Consider the following 22,258-nt stretch of genomic DNA (forward strand, 5'->3'; position numbering starts at 1 on the left):
CATTTAGTTTATTTTTCTCAGTTAATATGGATTTTTTAAATCACTGAATTTTTAAAAAATTAAATTCTTGAAGAGATGCTATCAACTTGAGTGCTAGTCAGTTTTTTTTTTAAAATTAGCTAAAAGTACTTTCAGGTATTATTGTCTACCTGCCCCGACCCCAACTCTACATATTACTTTTTTTAAAAATGTAAAATATCCTAACAAACCAAAGTGGAAACTGATCAACTTTACAGAGAAAATTGTTAAACAATGTAACTATTTTGTCAAATGCACAAAACATTTTCTTCTACTCCCTTTCAATTATATCAATCCTCAAGGATTCCTGTTAACAGGTAAAATATTCAGAGAGAAATTTCATTTTTAAATTGATGATGTCCCTTAAATCTATTTTTATTTAAAACATGGTGAATATTTCAGTGCTCATGAAAATGAGGGACCGGTGGCACTGCTAGAGCAAGGCATAGTGCAGGTTGGTTTTCCCTTTATTGTACAGCAGCAACGAGCACATATTTTACCTGCTCACTGTGCATGCAAGAAGCTACAGCATTTACCACGACGACAAAAACCACAATTCTCATTGATCTCTACGACTGTATACTTCCATTTTTTATAAAATTCACATCACATGTGTTACTTCTGAAACCTGCCACACAATTGAGTTTTCTCAGTCTCTAACTCCATGGCATAGAGCCCAAAAAGCTAAGCAGAAATTATTTGAAAGAACAATGTTTCAGATTAGGATTACTCTTGATTTCTTTCAAATATAAGCCATAACATTCTTTCAAAAATAAAAGTAAGCTGAACTCTTAAATGTAATACTCTAAAATTCCCTTTAAAAAAAATCAAAGAACATTCACCTCCCTGAATCTCTCAATTATAAACATTACAATCAGAAGTTAAATACACAATTTGATGTTGAAATGATGATCAGTCTCACTTAAACTGACAAGAAATCAAATTCAGAGTCAACGTTACCACTCAGTACTTAGACACTGCCACACAAATGGTACCGTACAAGACTAAGAACAAATCCTAGAGATGTACTAAAATAAATATTTTTGCTTCTATAAAGCAAGATTGTACAAAAAACAAAAATCCCCACACAAACCAAACCCCACTATCTGCAAGAATGCAATGACTTTTCCTTACAGAGTAAGCATAACTTGAGCAGTCATTAGTACATAGTAAGAAACAAAGAAGACAAGCCTAAAGGAAAATGGCTGATTAACTTCAATATTATTTAACACAGTGGAAAATTTCACTCATCTACATGTGGAAAACCCCTACAGCTATGGGCAGCTACATTTTCTGACCACAGATTACATACCTACATAATCATCATAAGAACAGGTAACAATTAAAAGGTCTTCAGTCTGCTCAGAAGGAGCTAACCACAGGCTGCCCAGATGTGATGTGAAATATTAACTTTAACTCTATTATGAGAGTTGTGTCCATCTAACTATCAAGCCCTAGTTGTTCCTTAAAGTTAATGTGTGCTTTATTTCGTGGTATAGGCTACCACTCCAACTACAAACTGACCCAGGTTGGGAGATTCACACCCTGGCACCTCCCCTGAAGTCTACATATGTCTTCCTCACTACCCCTGCAGGAAGGACCACTTGCAAGTTCGCAGTGGATACTGACAAAATTGTGAGCAGATAAAATAAAAGTGAATATTTCATCACTGTTTGCATCAAGAAAACCTCAAGTATTACCTAAAACCATAGAAACTGGACCAGACCAGTACAGAAGGGAAGAAAAACAAGGTTAATAACCTAGAACAAAATATAGTACCCCTTTTCCAATCCTGTTGTGAGTTGAGAAGGCATTATATGAACATAAGAATGGCCATACTGGGTCAGACCAATGGTCCATTTAGCCCAGTATCCTGCCCTCTCACAGTAGACGGTGCCAGAAGCTTCAGAGGGGATGAACAGAATGGGGCAATTATCAAGTGGTTCATCTTCTGTTATCCATTCCCAGCTTCTGGCAGTCAGAGCCTTAGGGACATCCACAGCATGGGTTTGCATCCCTGACCATCTTGGCTAACAGTCATTGATGAATCCATCCATCATGAACTTGTCTAATTCTCTTCTGAACCCACTTATACTTTTGGCCTTCAGATCCGTAGGCAATGAGTTCCACAGGTTGACAAGGCATTGTGTGAAGACGACATACTTCTTTATGTTTGTTTTAAACCTGCTGCCTACTAATTTCATTTGGTGATCCCCAGTTCTTGTGTTATGTGAAGGGATAAATAACACTTCCTTATTCGCTTTCTCCATCATATCCCCTCTTAGTCGTCTCTTTGCTAAGCTGAACAGTCCCAGTCTTTTTAATCTTTCCTCATACGGAAGCTGTTCCATACTCCTGATCATTTTTGTTGCCCTTCTCTGCACTTTTTCCAATACTAATACAGCTTTTTTCAGATGGGGTGACCAGAACTACACACATTATTCAAGGTGTGGGCGTACCATGGATTTATGATATTTGATAAATTTATGACATTATGATATTTTCTGTCTTATTATCTATCACTTTCCTAATGGTTACTAACATTGTTAGCATTTTTGACTGCCACTGCACACTGAGCAGATGTTTTCAGAGATCTGTCCTCGGATAATTACAAAATCTCTTTCTTGAGTGGTAATAGCTAATTTTGAACTCATCATTATATATGTGTAGTTAGAATTATGTTTTACAATGTGCATTACTTTGCATTTATCAACAGTGAATTTCATTTTCTCTTTCCTGGCCCAATCACACGGTTTTGAGAGATCCCTTTGTAAGTCCAAAGCAGGCTGCTTTGGACTTAAGCATCTTGAGTAATTTCTATATTGTCTCCACATTTTACAACCTCACTGTTCACGCCTTTTTCCCCGATCATTTATGAGTTATACTGAACAGCACTGGTTCCAGCACTTAGCCTTGCGGGACCTCACTATTTACCTCTCTCTACTGTGAAAACTGACCATTTATTCTTACCTTTGTTTCCTATCTTTTAACCAGTTACTCATCCTTGAGAGGACCTTCCCTCTTGTCCCATGACTGCTTACTTTGCTAAAGAGCCTTTAGTGAGGGACCTTATCAAAGGCTTTCTGAAAGTCCAAGTACACTATATTGAGCAGATCACTGTTGTCCACATGTTTGGAGACACCTTCAAAGAATTCTAATAGGGTTACTGGGGTATGATTTACCTTTTACAAAAGCTGTGTTGACCCTTCCCCAAAATATTGTGTTCATGTGTGTGTCTGATAATTCTGTTCTTTACTATAGTTTCAACCAGTTTGCCTGGTACTAAAGTTAGGCTGACCAGCCTGTAATTGTCAGGATTGCCTCTGGAGCCTTTTAAAAAAAAAAAAGTTATGGTTCAGCTCAAAATGGGAGGGAAATTTGGAAATGCACAAGACCAGAATAGGATTTCAGCTCCCTATACAGCCTGTTTGTAAGGGATTTTCTCTGAAGCTAGCCAATCAATGGGAAGGCTCTCTTCCTGAAGCATGGTTAGAACCAGTAGACTAGTACTGGATTATTATAGTGCACTGGGGAAAATTGAGATGTTTTCTGAAACTTAAAGTATGCCCCCAGGCTTCACTATACAAGCACCCTGCTATCATTTAACCTCCACAGATTTCATGAATACTGGAGCTATATTACACTTTGTATTGCACTTGTTTTTCTGCTAATTCCTTCTAGAGAGTTAAGAATGTGATTACACAAATTAATGCATTATTTGTTTCCATTTAGAAAATTACAAATGCAGAACTAAAACAAAGTGTTTTTTGTGACAGAGATATGACAATTGTGGGGTTTTTCTTTTTTAAAGACTCTATCCTTCTGTAGACAGTGTTTTTGAATTTTTTTAAAAATTCTTGCTATCACCTGCTTTACAAAATAATTACAGCATGCAGTTAACTTTCCAGCATCTGTCATTAAGAAATATTTCTACTCTTCAATCTAACATAAAATACATTTACCTGTGTTTGTCTACTTGACCAACATTAATAGATTCAAAGCATCCTATTACCTGGCCACATCCAGGGGCAGTGCATAAAAAGGGTTTGTCATCACTCATATTCCACAGGTCTTTGTATTACCTAGGTTGAAATAAGATTTAAAAAAAAAAATGATATCTCAAAATATTTAAAAGTAATTGCAACAAGTTACCAATATATCAACCTCCAAAGCCTAGGCTGGAAGAATTACTAAAGATTTTAGTATTCTACTAGCAAGAACCACGCTGCCTCTCTTCTGATTGCAGTGAGCTAAGTATTTGATAATACATGCAAACAAAATGCACACATACAAAATGGGAAATGACTGCTTAGGAAGGAATACTGTGGAAAGGGATCTTGGAGTCATAGTGGATCACAAACTAAATATGAGTCAACAGTGTAACACAGTTGCAAAAAAAAAAAAAAAAAAAAGACCTTCATTCTGGGATGTATTAGCAGGAGGGGTGTAAGCAAGACACGAGAAGTAATTCTTCCATTCTACTCTGTGCTGATTAGGCCTCAGCTGGAGTATTTTGTCCAGTTCTGGGCACCACATTTCAAGAAAGATGTGGACAAATTGGAGAAAGTCCAGAGAAGAGCAAGACAAATGATTAATGGTCTAGAAAACGACCTCTGAGGGAAGACTGAAAAAATTGGATTTGTTTAGTCTGGAGAAGAGAAGACTAGGAGAGGGACTAGGATAACAGTTTTTAAGCACACTGCACTGCCAGCGCAATGCTCTGGGCGGCGGGGCTGCGAGCTCCTGGGGCAGCGCAGCTGCAGAGCCCAGCCTGACCCGGTGCTCTGTGCTGCGCGGTGGTGTGGCTGGCTCCAGCTGGGTGGTGTGACTGTAGCACCGTCAGCCACCGGTGCTCCAGGCAGCACGGTAAGGGGGTGGGGGGAGGATGGGGGTTTGGATAGAGGGCAGGGGAGTTCGGGGTGGTGGGGGTGTGAATGGGGTTGGGGCAGTCTGAGAGCGAGGAACAGGGGGGTTGAATGGGGGCAGGGGTCCCAGAGGGAAGTCAGGAAGGAGGGGGGAATTGGAATGGGCAGCAGGGGGCAGGGGTTCTGGGGGCGGCCAGGGAACGGGGGGGGGGGAAGAGAAGCAGGCCACTCCCCCCTCTCCTAACTCGCCCGCCATACAATTTCCAAAACCCAATGCAGCCCTCAGGCCAAAAAGTTTGCCCACTCCTGGTCTAGATAATGCTTAGTGCTGTCATGAGTACAGGGGAGTGAACTAGAAACTAGATGAGCTCTCGAGTTCCTCACAGTCCTATGATTCTATGATAATCAATGGAGTAATATTTCAACACATATGGCTTTGAGGGTATGTTTTACAAGTCCTGTGAGACAGATACACAAATCCAAATAGGTACACATAGCAGATTTTGAGCATGCATCTCAGTTCGAAAGACAAATTATTAAAAAACTGTATACCACATGTGTAACCTGTGAAGCATGTTCCACAAGATATCACTTAGGCAGTTTTTATAATTGGAATAAAAATATATTGCAAATGCCTGGTTTTTACAAATACAAAAAAAATAAAATAAATAAAGCGTAGCAGATAACATCCAAAGAGACAAGTGCACAGCACCAATAAGCTAGGGAAAACAACTCATTCCCTGATTTCCTCATGATCTACCTTTAAAGCCAAGTCAGTGTATTAGCGATGCCTATGCACATCTCCACAGAAGAGACGTCTTTTTAAAAAATAATATTTATAAAAATATACATTTCAATACCACTTCAGAAATGCTATAACATTAATAAAATAATAACAATATTTACCTAAAGACTTTATATATGTATAAGTCGTCAGCAGAAGACCAAAATGCTACTTTACTTAGCAATGCTCTAAACAGACAGAGACAGAGACACACATGTCTATACCTGGCAGATTTCACATGTAAGCCAAATTTCATAAGGTGAGCAGTTTAATCACATTCTCCTTTTCATGGCAATGAACTGTAATTAAAGAAAACAATTATTGTGCATGCTAAATAAACAAAATGCAGTTATTCCCTTGTAATGTGTCTGGACAAATTATAAAATACCATTCATTACCCTGGATCAGGTTCAGATTGCACTGTATTCTTGCTATTTATGCATATACAGTATTTGAGTTTCTCTCTCCCTAAATACAGCCTTCCTTCTCAGAACTACTATTTTTCAATTTAATACACAGTTTCATGCAAGCATGAGTGACGCAGTTATACTGACCTAGCTCCCGGTGTAGACAGCACTATGCTGATGGGAGGACTTCTCCCTTTGACATAGCTACCCCCTCTTGGGGAAATGGAGTACCTACGCCAAAGGGAGATGCTCTCCTGTCAGCGTAGGTAGCTTCTTCACTAAGTGCTATAGCTGCTACAGTTCTGTAAGTTTAGAAACGCCCCCAGTTTCCTTAAGAGCCTTTGGTGAGGGATCTTGTCAAAGGCTTTCTGATATTCCAAGCACACACTATCCACAGAATCATCCTTATCCACATGCTTGTTGACTCCTGAAAAGAATTCTGATAGATTGGCAAAGCAGGACTTCCTTTTGCAAAAGCCGTAATAATTCTTCTCCAACAAATCATGTTTATCTATATCTGACAATTCTATTCTTTACTAACTATAGTTTCTAACAATTTACCTTGTACTAAAGTTAGGCTTACCAGCCTGTAATTGCTAGGATCTCCTCTAGAGCCCTTTTTAAAAATGGTTGTTACATTAGCCACCTTCCTCTGGTACAGAGGCTGATTTCAGTGATAGGCTACATACCACAGTTGTAGTTCTGCAATTTCCTATTTAACTTCCTTCAGAATTCTTGAATGAATACCATCTGGTCCTGGTGACCTATTATTGTTTAATTTATCAATTTATTCTAAAATCTCTTCTACTGACACATCAATTTGGGACAGTACTTCTGATGTGGGTATCTTGTACATCTTCTGTAGTGAGGACCAATGCAAAGAATTAATTTAGCTTCTTTGCCATTGCCTGGTCTTACTTGAGTGCTCCTCTAACACAGGAGTTTCATTACTGTCTGTATTTACAAGAAGTCACTGTATAAAAAGAGAAACCACAATTCTTTAATTAATCTAAAATCTCAAAGAGGTGGGAAAAAATCCAGAACAAAAATACAGGAACACTACTGAGAAGAAAAACAAAAACAAAAGTCAGACTGTTTCTAACTAAATGTCTCTTATCTGGATCCCTGCAAGTATCAAGATACCAAAGAAGAGTAAGATCTACTTATAAAGATAAGTCTGAATTGGTTTATATGAGATACAGAGACAGGTTTTTAAAAAAAAAAAAAAAAAAAACCATGTAAAGAGAAGCCAGAAGAAAAGAAAGGGATGGTGAAAGAAAATGCAATTGTATTTCTTCAGACCAGCAGATCAATAACTAAATAAATATCCACAGACAGAGCCTCCTTCTCTAGGTAACCAAGAACAGGAATGGTACTGGATAGTATTTGTGGATACAACAGGTCAGTAGAGGGCCAGCCCATTTTAACATTCAGAGATAGAAGATAAGGAAATGGAGCAACCAAACTGCTTCATGAACTAAAAAATGACAAATACTCCCAGCCCATAAGTTTATTTAACCCCCATAAGAAATAGATTCAGAAGTTGAAGAAAAATACCATTGAAAAAAGTATCTTTAGAGAGCTCCAATGGACGGTGGTTTCAACTGCTGCTTTGATGAAGTAAGCAATGGCAGCTTTATTAACAGAATGCTCTATGCACTGATCAAATCTGCTTCTCCTCCAAACAGTTTGGACGTGAAAAGTCATGAGACTTTTGGAAATGCCTAAATTTTCACTGGATGCGAATTCTCTCTAGTACATCACTAACCTTTAGACACGAGACAGCTCAACTCTTCGTAGATAGATCCATTAAACTGGCCGTTGTCACTGATGTATGTCATTGATATCCACTGCTTACAGACTTGTTCCAAAAGGGTAGAGATCCCACTCCCCCTTACTAAATTTGTCTCACAACCACAGGATAGATCTTCTGGCTACTACACACACAATAAAGGAGAGCTCGTGACTCTAGCTATAAGCACTTAGCTGAAAAAGCAGCAAAGATATAGTGCAAGAGGTTCCAAGGTATTGATTCTATTACACACACGTTCAACACTAAAGGACTTTGACTACCTCAGATCAGGAGCAAAGAGATTATTCCAAGAAGAAACACTTAAGAGTCTCTGACTTTGGCTGCCAAGGGAAAGGTTGACATATCAGAGTTTGAATGCCAAGACAAACCACGGACTGAAATTGTTCTGCTATTCCCTTCAAAGCGTTCATGACCTGTCCCAGGTTTCCAAAGGCATTCAGTATTTGTTGAACTGTTAAGCAGGCTGTTGATATGTACTATCATCATTTTTGTAAAGATTTAAAGGAACACAGGCAAGTGCCATGGCACAAAAATGAATGTCTAAACTCCAAGTTACACTATAGATAGCATCGTTAAAAGAATATTGGAATATGCAGTCATCATGAATTTCAATGGATGATTCAAAGTCTTCCCAGAGAGACTATCATCCTAGTTCTGCTGTACTTCATTCCAATTGTTTTTTCTTGGTTCAGTTTCAAATCTAACATGGGCTAGTCTCAGTTAGGCCTTGAAATTAATTAACTAAACATTGCTGGATCTCTCTCCAAGGGGCACTGGTGGACAACTATATATTGGAGCTAGTTGAAGCAGCTCTGTAGCCTTTAGGATTTCCAAAGGCCTGAAGACAATCATGATGAAGAATGAGAAGGGGCACAACTACCTCTATGTATCCACCATGACAGTATACCTTGTTGTTAATCTTCAAAGTGGCAAGTTAACTCCATACCAGAGGAAACAGTACAGTACCAGAGTGCCTCTAGCAGATCTAGCTTGTTGCAAATACAGTAGAACCTGAGAGTTACGGACACCTTGGGAATGGAGGTTGTCCGTAACTCTGAAATGTTCATAACTCTGAACAAAGCACAGTTTGGGCTCCAGATCCAGCAGCTGAGTTTGCAAGCTTGTCCCCATCCCTACGGGGCAGGGGAAATATGTGGTGTGCTGTGCTATGTGTCCCTCCCAGCCAGGGGATGGAGGGTAAAAACAGTACATCCCCCTCCTGGTGGGGGAGGGGTGGAGGAGTGAAAGAGGTGCAGACCCCAGCACTGCTCCTGCTCGGCTGCCTTGGGCTGGCAGCCCCAGTGTCTTGCTGTAAGTGGCTGCCCCACGCGTGGGCACAGTATAGTATTTGCTTTTGGGGGGGGGGAGGGGAGTGGTGGTGGTCTCTGCTGCTACCTGATTGGTTACTCCCAACTTCACTTGGTGTCCAGTCAGTCCGTAACCCTGGTGTCTGTATCTTTGAGGTTCTACTGTAAGCCTCTCGTCTATTTCAGGATTTGAAATGTCAAAAGCTTTGCTATCTGCCTATTCTCCCTTTTAGTACAGGATTAGGACAATATAAAATAGCACACAGAGTGATTATCTGATTTAAATCTATTGGGTTGAGAGGGAAATAATCCTTTATTTTTTATATTTAATTTCTGATCAAAAGTCAAGCCCTTTGAACAGAAATAAAAAACGATTCAGAAACATATTTTGAGTGAACTAGAACTGACCCTAGACAGAAAACCTCTGAATCATATTGACCCCAAATGGGAATCAAACCCAAGAAAACAAAAAACAGTTCAAAGTAGTAGGTTCAATCATCAGGAGGTAGGGAGGGTCTTTTCAGGATGCGCCAACCTTGCAGAGAGAGGAGCAGAGACTATACTTCCCAAGAAGCAAACAGAAATGAGAGGAGGAGGAGGGGGAGAAAAGTATTCTGGGATTGGTAATTCTCTCTATTTTGCTCAGGTTGACGACTCACCCTGGAAGAGAACTACCTCTCTCAGAACCCCTCCCTCCTCTCACCATCTCCTCCTGCTTGCTGGCGAGTGCTAGAGGCCAGTAACTCAGGCTTCAGACATGATAGGTGAGGCAGGAGGAGTGTGAAACACAGGACTTTTGATTAACTTCAGAATGTAAGGCTTGCTGTGCTTCCGGGCTGTTCCTGGCTTTGTTTCCCTGACCCTGAAGTTCCTTCCTGATGCCACTCTAACAATCACCCTGCACGGGCTCAGTTATTGTGTTACGCTATGGGAGACTACTTGAAGGAGGGATGGAGGGACTCTGAAGGGCCTGAAAGGAGGAGGAAGGAAGGGAAGGGAAGGGAGTTCTAGCTGAAGGGGGAGAGGTGCTGTATCAGTTCTTTTCTGACTAATAATAACCCCATTATCACCTCTCCTCCCTGGCTGGCTGGGCCTAAAACTTCTCCCCTTTGTCCACTGATTCAGGGAGGTTGGTTTTTTTTTTCAGACAGAATTATTTCATATTGATTAATTTTAATGTTTACAGTTCCCTGGTGGTGAATCTTTTATTGTTTAATAGGCCTGCTGCTTTCCTTTGCTGCTTTTTTTTTTGCATCCCTGATTTCAAAATTACTTACTTAATTAATAACTTTCTCTTTCTTTTTTAATCTTACAAGAATGTTGGAATGTTTTGAGTTGCATTAAGTCTTTGAGGTGATTGGCTTAAACACACAGAGCCAATTAAATACAGTACATTGCTCCGGCCATTCTGCTGGCCCAATTGCTAATCACTCGCAGCCCCAACAGAGGCTACTCTTACCTAGTCCCTCATGTATGTCCTTGATAACATGGGGTATGGGTATTATGTGACTTGTGATTCATCCTAACCCAAAAACCCGGCTCACAGTTTGAAAATGTGACACATTTCTGCAGAGAAAATTTTTTTTAATGAAATTCCATTGAGAAAGTTCCTGAATAATACAATAATAAATATTCCTTTGCTACGAGTTACAATGCAAGCATAAGAGCGTATGACAATCTGCCGGAAATGTATCTGAACCAGTTCAAACAGGTTCAAAGTTTTCTAAGTTAGTGTTTGAACCAGAGTTAGGAAACATTGATAAACTCACACTGAACCAAAATTTAAATGGTTCGACTCTCTACTTTGAAAGGAAAATAAATAAGTTTTATTGAAGTGAACTATTCACTGGACAAAGGTCAAAGCTAATCTGGCCTCTGTTAACATTATTTTATTGCAGGACACGGCATAAGGTAGTTTTATGAGCATGAGACATCATGCTGTAATGGGCTGCCAATTAACACCTGAAAAACTGTATTTTGACAAGTTTTGCAATCTTTAGGCTTAAATATAAGGATCTGACCAGCTATGGTCAGAAAGAACCCTCTGAAAACCACCATTTGCACATGTGCCATAGAAACTTGCTAGAGCTTGGCAGGTAAATTCTCCAAATATTCTATCTGTACCAAGCAAACTCCACCCCTACACAGCTCCTGTTTTCAACTGCACTGAACATGCTCTAGCCCAGGGGGCTGAGTAGGCTGTTCCCTGCAATTGCTTCTCCCAGCTGCCAGGGGCCGGAACGGAAGAGACAGATTGTCCCTCTTGCAATCTCAATGGTCCCCTGCTGTTGTCCATGGAAAAGGAGAAAGCAACAAGACTCAAATGTAAGAGAGATAGAAATAGGAGTATGAGGTAAAGAAAACCACAAAAACCACATACCCATCCTGACCCTGGAATATAATGCAGAATTATTGAACCTCAACATTCCTTTGCTAGCCAGGAAAAATCTTTAAAACCCACAAAGTGTGTCTCCACCTCATCTAGTGGCTGCTCCACAAAGAGAATCACAGCATACTACGATTGCTACCAGTTACTCTGTTAACTATCATCGTAGTGGTCTCTGATGTGGAGGTAAAGTTTCCAATCCTTCAGACCACCCATCTGGCTCAACAATTAAATTTTCAATTTGCCCCCCCCCTCTTTTTTTTTTAATTAAAACACCTGCAAATCAAGCCCCTAGTGTTCAGTTAGACACCCAAACAATGAGGAATAAACAACCTGTGAAAAATCTGGCTTATGGGAGTTGCTGCACACCACATAGGAATCCTGTGGCAGTAGATAGAATCAAATCCCAGAGTAGCATTCAGTTGCCTTAACCACAAGTTTATTCTCTCTCTTCCTGCAGTTCGCTGCTTCATTCACTATACTCTTTCCAACTTATGCAGCAAATGAGGTAGGGATCCGACAAACAATAGCCTCATTCACTCCACAACCTTGGTTCATCTCCAGAGCACCAGTCATCCTGCACTATGAATAAGGCAGAGGGTCTGTGGGAAAAAAATGTGATCATACAGTTGAAGATTGTATTATAATCTTCTTAGCATATGCTCAGTGTGCCTCAGGAGGCACGTGACCAGGATGCATCACCGAATTTGGTCCACTGGTGGTATTATAATGAATATGCACAAGGGGGCTGAATTAAGGATGCACAACCAGTCTTAGTTCTGGCATTTCCTAAACTTCCAAGTGTTTGACTGTGCAACCTTAAAGTTCTCTGAATGTAATTTTTAAAAATGTAATTGAACGTTTGTATTATAGTAGTGCCCAAAGGCCTCTACTAGGATTTTGTCCCCTAATGCTAGCAGCACAAAAACACATAATAATGCTCTCTGCTCCAAGGAGTTTGTAATCTAAGATTACAAGTGGGATATGATGGATAGAGGGATACAGAAATCAAATATATATAATTTTGATGGGCATAATGTACAATAAAAAAAATCTTCAAATATATATAAGTGCCAACTATCCTCATCTGAGTCATAATTAACTTAACACTGATTTAAGTGTCATGGCACAGTTGGGACTTGACGAGAGATCTGGGATCAGCTCAAAGAATAGGTTCCACGTGTAAGAAGGTGCAGAATCATATATATGAGAAGGTGACAAACGGCTAAACAAGACTAGCATAGTTAACAGAACAGAGAAACCATGTTTAATGTGATGAGAGACAAGCAAAAGCACATAGCTAGGGCAGAATTCTGAAGGTTGTGGGAGGTGAGGACAAGAAGCTTGACTTTGATGCACTGAAATAGGAGGAGAATGGACTCAGGAAGATGATCTTAGAAGCTGCACTTTATGTCCTTTGGAATCATATGACTCTTTCAGCCATGTTACCCTAAGACATTTGGTTTATGTAATTCTACCTGTCTGTCTGTCTACTGGTATGCTGGCCTTCACGTGTATGCTTTGATGTTAGTCCTACGTGGGGAGAGATGTATGGAAGCAACACAGGTGGCCTTCAGATACCAAAATAATCTGTTTAAGATACAGCAAATGGAAATGGGAAAAAGGAAATTGTTTCCTTGACAGGTACTTTTGAGCCAGCCCTGCGATCCTTGTATTATTTATACACATGATAGAAGTAAACTAAAGAACGTGGTCAATGTTAGGCAGCCAGACCAGGTGACCTTGATCAATACCACTTGCATAATCCTTTCCCCAAAATTAGATTGGGCTTGTAAGAAAAACATTTCCTCACTTGTCATACTGTTTCTCTGATCACAGCCACATCTTTAAATAGGTGTACAGTAAAGTAACTTCACCCGAAATTGTAACTAAGAAAATAAGAGTTTAAAAGTAGTATTTACCCATCTGTCAATTACTTTACCCATACAGAATACCTCCCTCCAGAATTCAACATAATTTAGCATGAGACTCAAGCCCTATCCACAATGGTAGTTCAGGATAACATGGCTTATCTGATCAGTATGCAAAGGCAGAATAGTGTAAGCATTTAAAAACCATTTCTCTAGATTTTTTCACCTTTCGAATCTATAAATGTTTTAAAGCTTATGCAGAATCCACACTGGCCAGGCAAACGTTTTAAACTTGTTTCTCTGACAGGTTTTCATTACCAATATAGGTGACACTTTAAACGCAGTCTGAAGGGCAACAGTGCATCTCATCTACAAGAAATGCTGAAATAATTAATGATTTACAACATACAGAACTTACAGTAATGATAGTTGATATAGTGTGTGTCTTTTGGGCCTTTCAACTACAGGGCAAATTTCACTGTATCAAATGAACAAACTCCATACACCTGTCCTTCACGCAAAAGGCTAATACTTTATCAACATTAATTCATCAAGATTAAGTTATTTTGACATAACTAGGGTTTCTAGGCACTACGGTAATACAAATAATAAATAACATAATGATGTTCTATATGAATGCAAAGCTTAATCATCAAGCCCAAAGCATCGCACTTAAAACTTCTTAAAAAGAAAAGAGTGCAAATGGAAGTGGAGTGGACATTAGCTAGAGTACTTGCTATACTGTATTTGAAGTTTTTACATTTTAGATTTTTAATTATTTTATTTTTTGCAGATCACGTCAAAATCCATTCATCTCTCGTTCTCTTCTTTTCCACCACTACGGGTGGATGGGTGGTAGCCCATAACTGAATGTGATGATACAATGAAAATGTAAAAGCAAACACTATTTTTAAATGCGGAAACTGAACATTTCTTTGAGCTATTAGGCTACCTAAACAGTAGTGAAACATACTATATGCACTGATGACTGCTAGTAGCCCACTTGGTCTGCACTGCTGTTATTAATGCATGGCTTTGTTTATATACACAGAAAAATTACCCTAGATTCTTTTAATAAAAAATGTTTAATGCAGGCCTCTTGGATTTGAAGGGGCATTAAACTGTATCCTTAAATCCTTATTGTACTACAATTAAAATAAATATTGGACAGGTAAGCCAGAGCAGGCAAGGAAGAATGGTCACTTAAAAATAAAAAAGGCATGTTTGATTTATTTAATTCCTGATTCTTGTTTTCTTACAATGTCTTTTTCAGATAAGAACATAAATTTACAAAAATCTGTTTAGGTGATTGACAATAAAATAAGCAGTGATGCAGACTATAAGAATAAAAAACTGAACACAGGAAAGTACGTTTATTTAAAATATTTACTTTAAATTTAGGTATTAGTTTTCTACTGTTCCAAGCTTAACATGGGGAATCTTAGTTTGGATGGGGTAAAGGGACAAAGGAGCAAGAGGAGAAGTGTTCAGGTTTTTTTGTTTACCGGATTAAAATTATCTAAAGTTAAAAGCAGTATCTTCTAGAGCCAAAAAGAAACAATACAAACCAAAATAAGTAACAGAGTTCTAAATGCTAGCTCACTTGCTACACTTTTATACTTTCTGGGTGAGATTTTAAAAAGCATTCCACTCTAGCCTAATCTTAGTTCCCACTGAAGTTAATGGGAATTATACCATTATTTTTAGGGGAGGAGAGCTGGGATGATTTTGAGCATTTTTGAAAGTCACACCTTTCACTTCTGTATAGAAGTTGGTAGATGAAAAATCTACCAAATTAAAGTACTTAATAAATAATGAAAAATAAAACAAATTAAAATTTTTAGTTTAAAAAAAAAAGTCACAGCTGCACTGACCTGGAGGGGCTGGAACAGCTTCTCTCAGATTCCTAGAACACAAGCGGAAAGCTGAAACAAAATGAAGTTTATTTACTGCTTCACATTTACAGGAAAATCCACCCTCCCCAAAGAAGGGGGTAAATGCCTCGTTTTACAGACCTATTGGATACCACCACCGGATTTGAAACACAAAAGTGTTTAAAACACAAATGAGATTCTCCCTACTGTAAGTCAACCTTCTGAGACAAAGTATTTGACAGTCTGGACCAAGGAGTTTTCATCTGATGTTCAAACTTACCAGGCAGAGAAATTACTACTGGCCTCCAAGAATTGTTCTCCCACCCACTCCTTACAAGCCAGTTCCTGTGCTTTCCTTAGCACAGGATATGCTCCAGTGTACTGCCATGAGGCTTTTGTATAGGGTTGAAGGGTGCTTAAATGACAATTTCTGTGGTGTGTCAGAGTCCCTGCACAAGTGGATCTTCTGAGCAATGTTCTGTCCCTGCAAAGGAGAGTGGGGGCTTGGTCACTGAAGCCTGTAGGACTACAAATGAGCTGGGTGGGCTCCACTTTGAGGCACCACTTGTCATAAAAGGACAGTGCTAAAGAGAGTGAGGCCTTCAGAATACAGTTTAGGAGAATTTGCAGTAAACACTTTGAGATGGGAATGGAACCAGGAGCCTAAGCTCCTAACACTCACTTACGAGACAGGAGCTGTGCAGAGGGTGGAGGATTCACTACCTAAAGCAGGGGCTGGAAAACTTTTTGGTCTGAGGGCCACATCGGGTTTCAAAAATTGTATTGAGGACCGGTTAGGGGAGGCTATGCCTCCCCAGACAGCCAGGCATGGCCCAGCCCCCGGCCCCTATCCGACCCCCCCTGCTTCTTGCCCCCTGATGGCCCCCAGACCTCCCACCCCTAACTGCCCCCTGCCGCCTCATTCAACCCCCCCCCTTCCTGACTGCTCCCCTGGAACTCCTGCCCCATCCAACCACCCCTTCTCCCTGACTGCCCCCGGAACCCCTGCCCCCATTCAACCCCCCTGTTCCCCACCCTCTGACCACCCCAACCCCTGACCACTCCTGGAACTCCCCTGCCCTCTATCCAATTCCCCACCCCTTACCACGCTGTCTGGCTGGAGCCAACCACGCACTGCGCAGCACAGAGCACTGGGTCAGGCCGGCTTCTGCAGCTCTGCTTCCCCAGGAGCTTGCAGCTCCGCTGCCCAGAGCACTGTGCTGGAGTTCAGGGGTTGAGCAGAACGGTCCCGCGGGTCAGATGTGGCCCACGGGCCATAGTTTGCCTACCTCTGACCTAAAGGCAAGGAGAGCCAGAGCCTCCTACTTTGCTGTTGTCACTATTTGCCTTGCTGTAAGAGGCCATTTTGTTTGCCCTGGGAAGAAGACTTAAAGCTGGGCTTGCTCTAGTGGGTCTTGACGAAGAGAAAGAAGGGATCTAACAACTACAGCATCATGAAGAGATCTAAGCACAAATAGCCACAGCTTTTTCTGCCCGTCTGAATGGCTAACTGCTTTATGAGGTTCCAAGAAGAAAGCAGCGGAGAGAGCACATAGAAGGAGCACAGCTAGACAGAAAGTAAAAAAAAGTTTGAAGCTGATGAATTGTCACATTGCCAACCAATCCAAAAAGCAGAAGGAAACCCATTTGTCCAGATTGTCAAATGACCTCAAGTAGAAAGATCCAGTACACAGCCCAACAACATCAGCAGACCTAATTATGGAATGGGGTATGTGCAGAGGAACAAGGAGAGTATGACTTGGTGAGACAGGGACAGAGCTGGAATAAAGGTGAAATTTTTCTGTGTGAAAGGCAAGTGGAAGGGTAAGCACTGCAGGCAATATGCAAGAGATAATTTTTTGTGTGTTGAGGTTTTTTGATAGGAATATGAAAAAGTAAAATTACTAATACTGATACAAATACAGGGAAGGACCAAATAAGCAAATATGAGTTTGGGTGATAGGATATAAAAATAAGTTTAACTACATTCATATTCTCTTCTAAAGTGTATTTTATGTCCTTAAAAACATTTCTGTTCAAAACATTTCTGTTTCTACTGTTACTGAAGCTACAACATCCTATGATAAACTACATAATTAGCTGAATCTGGAAACAAAGGTGACTTACAGTTTGGCAAAAATAAAATTTTAGTTCTCTCAGAAATTTCCACAATAATATTCTTTTCTAAGTGAATTATGATTTATCTTCTGAATTCACCTGTCTGGGTTCTTATATCTCAAAATTTCTCATGGAAATTCAATTAATCAGAAATGAAAACTCTTATCTTCTGTCACTACAATATGCAAGGTCATTTTTACTGTTTCAACTTTATTAATAAAGCCAGAAAGTTCATTTCTACATTGTTTCACACCATCATATAGCTATGAATTTGATACAAATACTCATTTCTGAGTTTTTAATATGAAGAATTGTTTCACTGGTAAGATTTCTGTTATATAAAACAGTAGATTTTAGAAGGGTCTTTACCAAAATAATAGAATTGACCACTTTGAGCACTCCATTGTGAAACTTGTCTGCATTTACCTACAAATGGAAGTGTTCTACACTTCTTGGACTCAGTCAAAGCCAAAACTTCCTCACTGTAAGAACAATGCAACAGACTGCATAGGGAGGTCATGGAAGCTCCTTCACTGGAGGTTTTCAAAAGGAGGCTGGATAGGCATCTGTGTTGGGTGGTTCAGACAAACCAAATCTTGCAACTTGGTGGGGGGTTTAAACTAGATGACCCTTCCAGTCCCTTCTACATCTAAAACTTATGTTGACCAAGCTACATTGCAGCAAGATGTCATTAAGCCCTGGCATAAACACCATTATTCTTCCATCCACCTGGCTACTGTCTGTTGATGGGGTGGATTTACTAAAGCAATGGAAAAACCCCCTCTGTCGCTGTAGCAAGTGTCTATGGGCTGGTCTGCAATGGAAAGCTATATCAGCTTAGCTATGTCTTGCATGTTGCATGTAAGCAGTGCTAGGTCGATGGAAGAATTCTTCAATCAACTTAGTTACCACCCCAGTTATTGGGGACAATAACTACTTGAAATCCAGTCATTTTCACAAAAATTAGTTAAAAGTCCTTTGAGAAACCACACAACTACCTTTGAGTTTTTCTGCCAGTTTTTGCAGTTTTATAATCAGATTTTTTGAAGTGTCCTTCTATTATTGTTATGTGAAAAATTAGGGAAAACTCAGTGCTGACAAATAGACAAAGGAAAATTGAAAAAGGTTTGTTTTTTTCCTAATCTCTTTAGAGTAGTAACATTTTAAGATAGTAATCATAGGTATTTCTTGTAACAACAGTAAAGGTATTTCAGATAGAAGTGTGACTGGTAGGTTAACAGTGTCCCATTAATGCCAGGAGAATCTACATCTGGTGTCATATAAAGTTGTTTTTATTTATTATATGTTCTGCATTAACATCCTACAGCTCCAAGAAGGAGCAGGGACCCTTTGTGCTAGGTGGACAAATATGTAGGAAAGCAGTACCTGCTCATAAGGGCTTACAGTCTAATTTAAGATGAGATGTAACAAGTGAGAGTAACAAGCAACAATGGATGGTTGAAGAGATGACAGGTGTAACAGTAATAATAAGATCATGCAGTTAAATAAGCTAGCTAATGCGCACCACTTGATGACTTCAGTAAGTATTACTATATAATACTGAACCATACTATGCTTGTTACTGTGAAAGTCTTCATTAGGTTCTTTTTAAGTGGGAATTTGATAAACATTTTCTAATATTGGAGGTGCACCAGGTAGAGATCAGATAAAATTTCAGAAAAGAAATGTATGTCAGCTAAGAGTTAAACATTGGCACATGGCTTTTATTTTTGGTCTTAAATATCTACAGACAAGAAGCTTAAACAAAGAAAAAAAACCCAAAGATGAACTAGAATGGCTAAAAATGGAAGAAGACCTTGACATAATAGGCACATCGGAAACACAGCTGAATGTCAAAAATTAAGGGAATACAGTATTATCTGGTTTCAGAGTAGCAGCCGTGTTAGTCTGTATTCGCAAAAAGAAAAGGAGTACTTGTGGCATCTTAGAGACTAACCAATTTTTTTGAGCATAAGTGAGCTGTAGCTCACAAAAGCTTATGCTCAATAAATTGGTTACTCTCTAAAGTGCCACAAGTATTATCTGGGTATATCCTATGCAAAACCAAACAGATTAGATTATACAGTGAACCCAAAAGATTTAATACAACCAAATAAGACAACATTTCTGAGTAGAAAGAAGGCTATACGGCAGAATCTGTATGGCTCCAAAAATTCCTACTAAGAAGAATACACCTATACCAACAAAATTAGGCTTACTAGCCTCCAAATCAAGAAAAAGATATTGAGTGTGCAATAAAGATCAAAATATTAATGTACAACTTAACTACCCAAATATAAAATGATGATAAACAAATAAGTTGCCCATCCTCCCACCCAAAAAATGCATTTTTATTATTATTCATTTAAATTTCTGTCAGTAACCTTTAATGTAACAAGGAATCCTGGTGAAGTTTAGTGTATTTTTTGTTTTTTTAAACTTCACACACTGCAATGAGGCCCTTTGAATCTGTAATATGCTATATAAATGCTAACTGTTATTTTCACAATGGTGTTTTAGTAGGTGTTATAACTACCAGATCAGAGCAGTGTTCTACCTAATCCAGCATCCTCTCTCTAGCCCCAGTTCTGCAAACATTTGTTTTAAATCAATGGGGCTATTTCTAGTAGTAAAGTTAAGCATATGCATATGCCTTTGCCGCATTGGGGCCTCTGATAATAGCCACTACTTCAGAGAAAAGTTCAAGAAATCCTGCATTTGACAGTTATGGAATAACCTGCCCATAGGGGATTTTTTTCCCGACCCCATCTGCTAGTGGCTGTCTTATACTCTAAAGCAGTAGTTTCCACCATTTTTTCCATTTGCAGACCCCTAAACATTTTCAAATGGAGGTGCAGATCCCTTTGGACATTTTAGACAGTCTGCAGTCCCTTGGCCACGGGCTTGAAAACCACTGCTGTAAAGCATAATATTTTATATCTAATGTAAGTGCAGATATTCTCAGTGGCCACATATATGGCTATTTTTGTTTGTTTTAGTTCTACTAAACTCTTGCACTCAAGACAACTTGGGGCAATAGAGGCACTAAAATCCAGGATTCACGGACTGGGATATAAGGGAGATTTGAACAAAGATTATGCTAAATGGGGTGGAAAGGAGAAAACAAAAAGGCCAGAATTCATTTATTTGGAGAAGCAGACAGCCTAGAACTTACTAGTTAAAGGGGGGGACACACCTCAAAAATTCATTAATTGTGGGGTCAAAGAAAGAGATCAAAATGTACTTATTTTTGGAAAGAACAAACAATTTATTTGAGGGATGGATGGGGAAAGAAAAGGCAACCAGAATACATGTGAGATAGGAGTATCCCAAATGATTTTATTTGCAAGACCAGAATTATTTTATAAGTGGGGGAAAGTCAAGAGGTTGCAATGTAAATTAAATAGGTGGAAGGATGTGGCAGCACATGAAGTCCCTACCTCCAATTAGCAAACTTAATCCTGAGGCAAGAGAGGATCACATTAGGAAAGATTTTCAAGCCCTATAATATAACCATCATGCTTTGAATGTCTGGGCACCAGTGCTGCCTCACATAAAGCATCTTCTTGGTGGACCACAAGTAGCTAAGAGGTTATAGATATTGAGAGGACCCTAGAGAAAACACACACAATTGGCAACAGTGTCCAGCTCCCACTCACCAGTCACAATGGTGATGGGCCCAAGCAGACCACCACAACCCAGGCCAGGCCTGAAACAGACACAGGTCACGGAGGTTCGTCCACATGCAGGGGCAGAGCGACAACCCCCGCTACGGCAGGTCAGCTCTGCCCAGCCCTCCCCTCTTGGCAGCTGCTGTGGGGCACCTAGGGTCTTCCATCTCCCTCCGCCCTCCTCCCTACCCAGGGCAGACACAGGCGAAGAGAGGCTGGCTCGGCCCCCTCAGCGGCAGGGGGAGGGACAGGCCTCGCCGCACCCCTCAGCCCTCCCCCCGCAGCAGCGGAGAGAGCGGCCCCTCCGCCCCCAGGGACGGGTGGGAGCCTGCTGTACCTGTCAGGGCAGGCCGCTTCCGGGAAAGGAGCCTCGCCCTGGGGCGGGCGCGGGGACTAGCCTCCCTCGGGGGCGGGTAACGCTCTCCTCCGCGCTGGCTCCGGCCCGGACCTCGCGCCTCTACGGGCGGCGGGGGCCACAGGCCGCGGTGGGGGCGGGGGTCTCCAGGGAGAACGGCGCCGCCATGTTAATGCCTCTCGGACACCCCCACTTAGCCCAGGCCGCGCCGCCCCCCTTCACCCGCCCGCTACGGCTGAGGCGCAGCCGCGCACAAACCCCGCTACAACGCGACGGAGGCGCTGCCGGGCTCCCCTTCGCCGCGCTCTGTTTACAAACTCACCCCGAGCAGATGGGTCGAACCGCACATTAAAGGCCCGGTCCCCAACAGGCTTCCGTCCCTTCTCGCGATAACTCACTGACATTCCCCAAGGCCAAAGAAAAGGGGTCACGTGACTCACGGGGTGCTGCTGGTGGAGGTACAGAGCAGGCCTCTGATTGGCTTGGAGGATGGGGCCCTTTAGTGTCTGTGTGGCCGGAAGTGGTAAGCAACAAGTCGCCGGAAGTGGTAAGCAACAAGTCACCGGCAGTGGAATGGGATGGGGGAAGGACGCTGGTAGTGGCATAAGCTAAGCAGGGCCTGCAAAGTCACGCGGGTGAAAAGGGGACCTTCAAGAGCTGTTACTGGTTTAGTTGGCGACTGTCGAATGGTTACTCTTCCCTCTGGGTTTGAACTGAAAATAATGCGGGGACGTGGTTGAAGCAAATGCACTTTAGATGAAATGTAAAACTGACCCCCTTGTGGTAATT

General features: G+C 40.8%; 1 protein-coding gene across 4 annotated transcripts in view; it reads right to left on the reverse strand.

The window, feature by feature from the left end:
* ATF2 (activating transcription factor 2) overlaps nt 1-21,951 on the reverse strand; it is a 97,128-nt gene extending 75,177 nt beyond the window's left edge. Inside the window, exons 1-4 of one of the 4 annotated variants that reach the window (XR_012154299.1) lie at nt 21,792-21,947; nt 15,326-15,376; nt 5,892-5,966; nt 4,031-4,100 (exon numbers count right to left, since the gene is read on the reverse strand). Coding sequence is in view for 3 of the 4 variants with exons in the window: in XM_073305922.1 (XP_073162023.1) it covers nt 4,031-4,078 (48 nt within the window). In the remaining variant the exon portion in view is untranslated. Of the gene's footprint in view, nt 1-4,030; nt 4,101-5,891; nt 5,967-15,325; nt 15,377-21,791 lie in introns of all 4 variants that reach the window. The other 3 variants (XM_073305922.1, XM_073305923.1, XM_073305924.1) reach the window with 3 other exon arrangements.
* Between the last annotated feature and the right edge of the window lie 307 nt (nt 21,952-22,258).

This window comes from Lepidochelys kempii, chromosome 11 (assembly GCF_965140265.1).
Source record: "Lepidochelys kempii isolate rLepKem1 chromosome 11, rLepKem1.hap2, whole genome shotgun sequence".
Lineage (NCBI taxonomy): Eukaryota > Metazoa > Chordata > Testudines > Cheloniidae > Lepidochelys > Lepidochelys kempii.